Source organism: Rhagoletis zephyria, unplaced genomic scaffold, assembly GCF_001687245.7.
Source record: "Rhagoletis zephyria isolate East Lansing unplaced genomic scaffold, Rhagoletis_zephyria_1.1 Rzeph_scaffold_21689, whole genome shotgun sequence".
Classification (NCBI taxonomy): Eukaryota; Metazoa; Arthropoda; class Insecta; order Diptera; family Tephritidae; genus Rhagoletis; species Rhagoletis zephyria.
This window is the reverse complement of record NW_016178747.1, coordinates 2,850-7,664: the sequence shown is the minus strand read 5'-3', so window position 1 is coordinate 7,664 and position 4,815 is coordinate 2,850. Positions and strand designations below refer to the sequence as shown.

The 4,815-nt window shown below is 34.1% G+C and overlaps 1 protein-coding gene across 1 annotated transcript; it reads right to left on the bottom strand.

Annotated features, from left to right (window-relative positions):
- Positions 1-75: 75 nt before the first annotated feature.
- Positions 76-2,712, bottom strand: LOC108381181 (monocarboxylate transporter 4-like; the record flags this gene model as incomplete). Its single annotated transcript, XM_017637596.1, has 3 exons — positions 2,366-2,712; positions 2,175-2,301; positions 76-219 (listed from the first exon to the last, which is right to left on the bottom strand). Coding segments are annotated over exons 1-3 (505 nt in total), but the record flags the coding sequence as incomplete, so codon positions are not given.
- Between the last annotated feature and the right edge of the window lie 2,103 nt (positions 2,713-4,815).

Below are 4,815 nucleotides of genomic sequence, written 5' to 3'. Positions count from 1 at the left end.
GTGGAGAAAGCCGTGTATTAGTTGTATGTATGTAGGTTTAAAAGCTATACGTGTGAGATGATGCGATGGACTTACCAAAAAGAATCGCATAGGTTGCCATGTAGCCGATGAAGGACTCACAGAAGGCTGTAAGCATTAGACCGACAAAAATAAAAAGCGAACCCGCCAAGGCAACTTGACGAAATGTAAAGCGTCGAAACATAGGTCCATTTAAGAGACCTGGAAACAATAAGAGAGTTAACTGTATGAAAATATTTCGTAATTTTGTATGTCGAATTTATTTTAAGACCCTAATTTATGGGTTCAAAGCAGCGAAAACTTAAAAACTCAACGCTCAAATTATTCGCTATACTAGAATGGGACACAGATGTTTAAATGTTGGAGTAAAGAATCAGCGCCGATTTTAACTCATAGGACTGCTGATTCAGTCAGTCTTTTTGTCAACCAAACGACTGCAGCGTGTTGAAAGCTGAAATTCATGCTAAAGAAAAGGGAGAAATCGAGTTTCATGTCACAACCTCACTCTTTGCTGAGACAGCTGAGGAGATGTCCAGGTATGATTAATAAAATAAAAAACTTCCGATTTACACTAGGGTGGACCGAAAATCCGTTTTTTTTTTTGCCTTTTTATTTAGAAAACCATGTTTGTTTCGCTCTAAAAAATTCTTAGGCTCGTCCAAGGCTCAGGTTCAGTGTTGAAACAATTCTTTTCTTAATTTACTTCGATCGCAAATTTAATTAATACCTTTTTACAACTCTGCAGTCATAGCTAACAAATTAGGGTTTAAATAATAAGACTTGAAATTTTATTTTACCAAAAATTTAATAAAAAAAAAATTTTGTAAATATTTTTTTTCCAAAAACAAATTACTTTTTCCTGATACTTTGAATTCGATATATAATTAGTAATTTATTAATTATTTTTCACACATAAATATTTCGTTCAGGGATAGAAACAGCGACTTTCTAATAAAAATCGCAATTATCTCAGAAACTTAATCGCGAATAATTTCATAAAGCTACCTTTTGGTACGAAATTGAAATTCCTGTAAAATGTGCGACTTATCGATATTTTTACCCATAAATATTATATGTATTAACGTACAAAAATTTAAATTTTTTACTAAAATTGCAACTTCAATTGAAACTGTTAGCCCTGCATAATTTTGTATAAGTAACGTTTTTTAGAGAATTAAATTTGCAATTGAAGTAAGCGAAATTTTTTGAACACTTTATACTTTCATTAACTTGGGCGAGCCTAAGATATAGACCCAAAATGTTAATTTTTCGCATCGATTGTTTTATAGCATAATAACAATATTTTTACTATTAACAGTGAAAATTCTAAAAACATTTGAATTTCAGGTCACTCTAATATGCACGCTTAGCGATCATATTTGAAAAATTGGTGAATACATTATAGCCGCTGTATATGACATATGGACCAGACGAGATGATTGTGAGGCCAGAATAGCTTCATGGTCGCGATTAAATGAAAAATAGACGGAAGACCATCCGAAAAATTCCAGATCTGATAGTTCAATGATCACGTATATGTAGTTACCTTTGAAGAAAACACCGCATTGGGAATTAGGAGTAAGCAAATGAATACTATCTAAGGCGATGTCTAGACCTGCAGTTAAGGCGACTCCAACACCTCGGATCACGCTTCTTCACCCGTCTGAAACAGCGGAGGTGGAACTCTTAAGGCTTGTTTTCACTATATCAAATTCAATGGCATTTATCGTCAAATATGTAAGTGAAAACACATTATCAAATGAGATTAAAAATCGGTATATCGATTGATTTCGATCAGGATAGATCTTTAGTCGTGTACAGGCGCTGCTATATCGGTTATCTGTCTGTTTTTGGCCCATAATTTAATCGGTTAGGGTATGGGTAAAGGAGATAAAGTTGTGTTAAAATACATATGTCAACAAATTTTGGCGTTAAAATATGACATAGTGAAAATTAGTCTGTAGACCGACCTAATTTGTTTTGGAACTCTTTTTTCGATTAAGGGAATGTGTTTTCTCATAGCGCTCTTTAACAACGGGAAACTATGACTCCGATTTTTCTCACTACAATAAAGTGTGTAAAAAATTAAAGGGAATTTTATTTGAAATAATATTAGAGGTAATATTTCCGAAATATATGTAGTAGCTACTTATTACCTGTACATGCCGACACCGCTGGATTTGTGTTAATGATTGTCGTAATTTCCGAACTGGTTAGACCTAAAATGGCCAAACGTTCACGGAATATAAAACCAAACTGCTGCAAGCATGGATAGATCGATAGCTGAAATATTAGGAAAAATATAATGTAAATATGTAATTAAGACACAATTTATGCCACTACTCACGTTCGAACAACCCGCAGCTATGCACACCAGCCAAGCCCAGCCACCATCTGGCGCTTTGAAATTCTCACCCAAATCACTTTTGTCACGCCGCACTTTCTTTGGCTTCGTCTGTGACGTGGTTTTTGTCGGATTTTTACTGTTATTTTCGATATTATTGTGTTTGACGTCGGTGTTGGGTAATGTGGTCTCTCGATAGACATGGCTATTGATGTCGTATGTTGTTGACTTTTCCATTATTCATTGATATTTATAGGCGAATACTAAAAACAGGAAAAAAAGAAAAGTTAAAATATTCCACAGGCTGTCGAAAAAGAACTATGTAGCAGTGCGTGTATTAAGAAAAGTGATGAATGACTTTTGTGGACGAAGCCATAAGAGCGAGTATTCATGTACATAAATAGATCAGGACGCAGAGGTTTCCAAAGTTAGGTCAAGCGATATGAATATTAGGGTGCCTCACGAAAAGTAAGTAAGTAAGTATACTGCAAATTACTACATAGAAAATGGAATTTCTCAAAAAACGAAAATAATCTGACATCCCTATATCTAGACTCTCTCTAATAGGAAGATGAACTACAAGCGTGTTAAGGTGTGAATAGACACTCTTTAACTTTAGGCTACAAAAAAATGCGTTAAAACAGTGATCGGTGTCATGCAATTGATTCGAGAATTAAAGGCAGGGTGTCGAATGTAGGATTATCAATTGTTTTTATAAGACCAGAACTATTTTGTGGACTCGGTTGGCCTTCCTAAGAATTTTTAGTTAAAAGTGGAAAGTTCAGAGTTCAATGCGTACTCGAGCGCCGTTAGAAGGCTCTCGCCCCAGAACAAGGTTCGATGAAAATTTTTAGACTTTTTATTCCCATTAAAAACAGATATATAAATTTCGCAATTTAGAAACTTCAGATGTTCTTTTGAACGTTTTATTCAAGGCACTTAAACATCGTAGGCACGACTGCCAAATAAAATGTTATACAAAGTAAGAACATTACAATAAAAAAAGATGGTATAAACGCCTTACCAATTATACCAATATAATAGCCTTACCAATTACTATTGTACTTACATACATACATATGTATGTATGTATATTATTTTTTGTTAGTTTCCGTCATCAGCAAGTTACTGCAATATGTGCATATTCCGCAACAAGTGCTACGTGCTTCATAGAGGAAAAACAATAGCTGCGTTGTACAATTGTAAGTAAAAATACATATCGTCGTTTAAAGTACAAAACCGCGTATCAGCAAAATGCAAAACTGCGTATGAGAGGTTGCATAAATTATTTTATAGAGAGTAAAAACACTCATTAAAATACACTCGCCGTTCGGAGTCGGCATACAACTGTAGGTCCCTCCTCTTTGTGTGACAACATCAAAACGCACGCCACAAATTGGAGGAGAAGCACGGCCAAACACTAATATATGTTTAAGCGCCAATCTATTATTGTTATTATTAAAACCACTCAAATTTCAAAATAGTTCTCTTTTTTTATAACGCAATCACATTTCTGGCTAGTATATTTCAGGACGAATGGATAAGGATTGAGCCAAGAGCTTGTGTGAGCAAATCCAATTTTTGGCAGCAAACGTCAGTTACGCGGTTTTGCAGAATGACGATACGCGGTTTTGTACCTTAAACGACGATATGTATATGTACACTAGGGTGGTCCAGAAATGCTCTCAGTCACAAGGACTGTTCCATACCGAAAAAATTATACCCTGGTTTTTTATTTTTTAATAAAAAAATATTGAATAGTAATTGTTTATTTAACCATTTTTAAAAGTGACGACTTGTTTTGTCGCCCCCGCATTTTTTTGAGGTTTGCTGAGTTCCAATTTAAAATTTTTACAGAAGAAGAAAAAACCTCTTATAGTCATTTTCTTCAAGTACTTCGCAAAACTTTAAATACAACATTTTGCATATTTAAAGCAAAGCAACGCTCCATACGAATCAGAGTGATTCGATCTTTATTAAAAGATTCTTTTTTTGGCCTTATCGAATTTTCGTAGCTTCTTGTGGACTTAGCAAATTTTCCTTTCATTGAATATAAATGAGAGAATATAAAGCAAGCACCTTTATCCTTTTCGAAACGATGCATTTTCAATTTCTCTAGCCTCCTGTATCAAAATATGAGTTTTCGTAAAAAGAAGAGTTAGCAACTTTTCACTCTAAGCTAGCGATATTTCCCTTCTTAGAAGGGCACGCCAAAATGAGCCCAATTTAGGAGTCATCTTAGAGTCTGAAATATGACGCTTTCTGAGCCTTGAAAACAAATATTCTTTTTAATTTTAATTATTAATAAATTTTTACTTCTACTTGAACTTTGTTACTTTTCTTCAACTTCAAAACAAAAAAAATATGAGTCAGTCTGGTTGACTGATCTTAAAATCATATTTATGACGAAAGAAAGACTCATTTTAGACTCATAAATTCTCAGCACTCAGAAA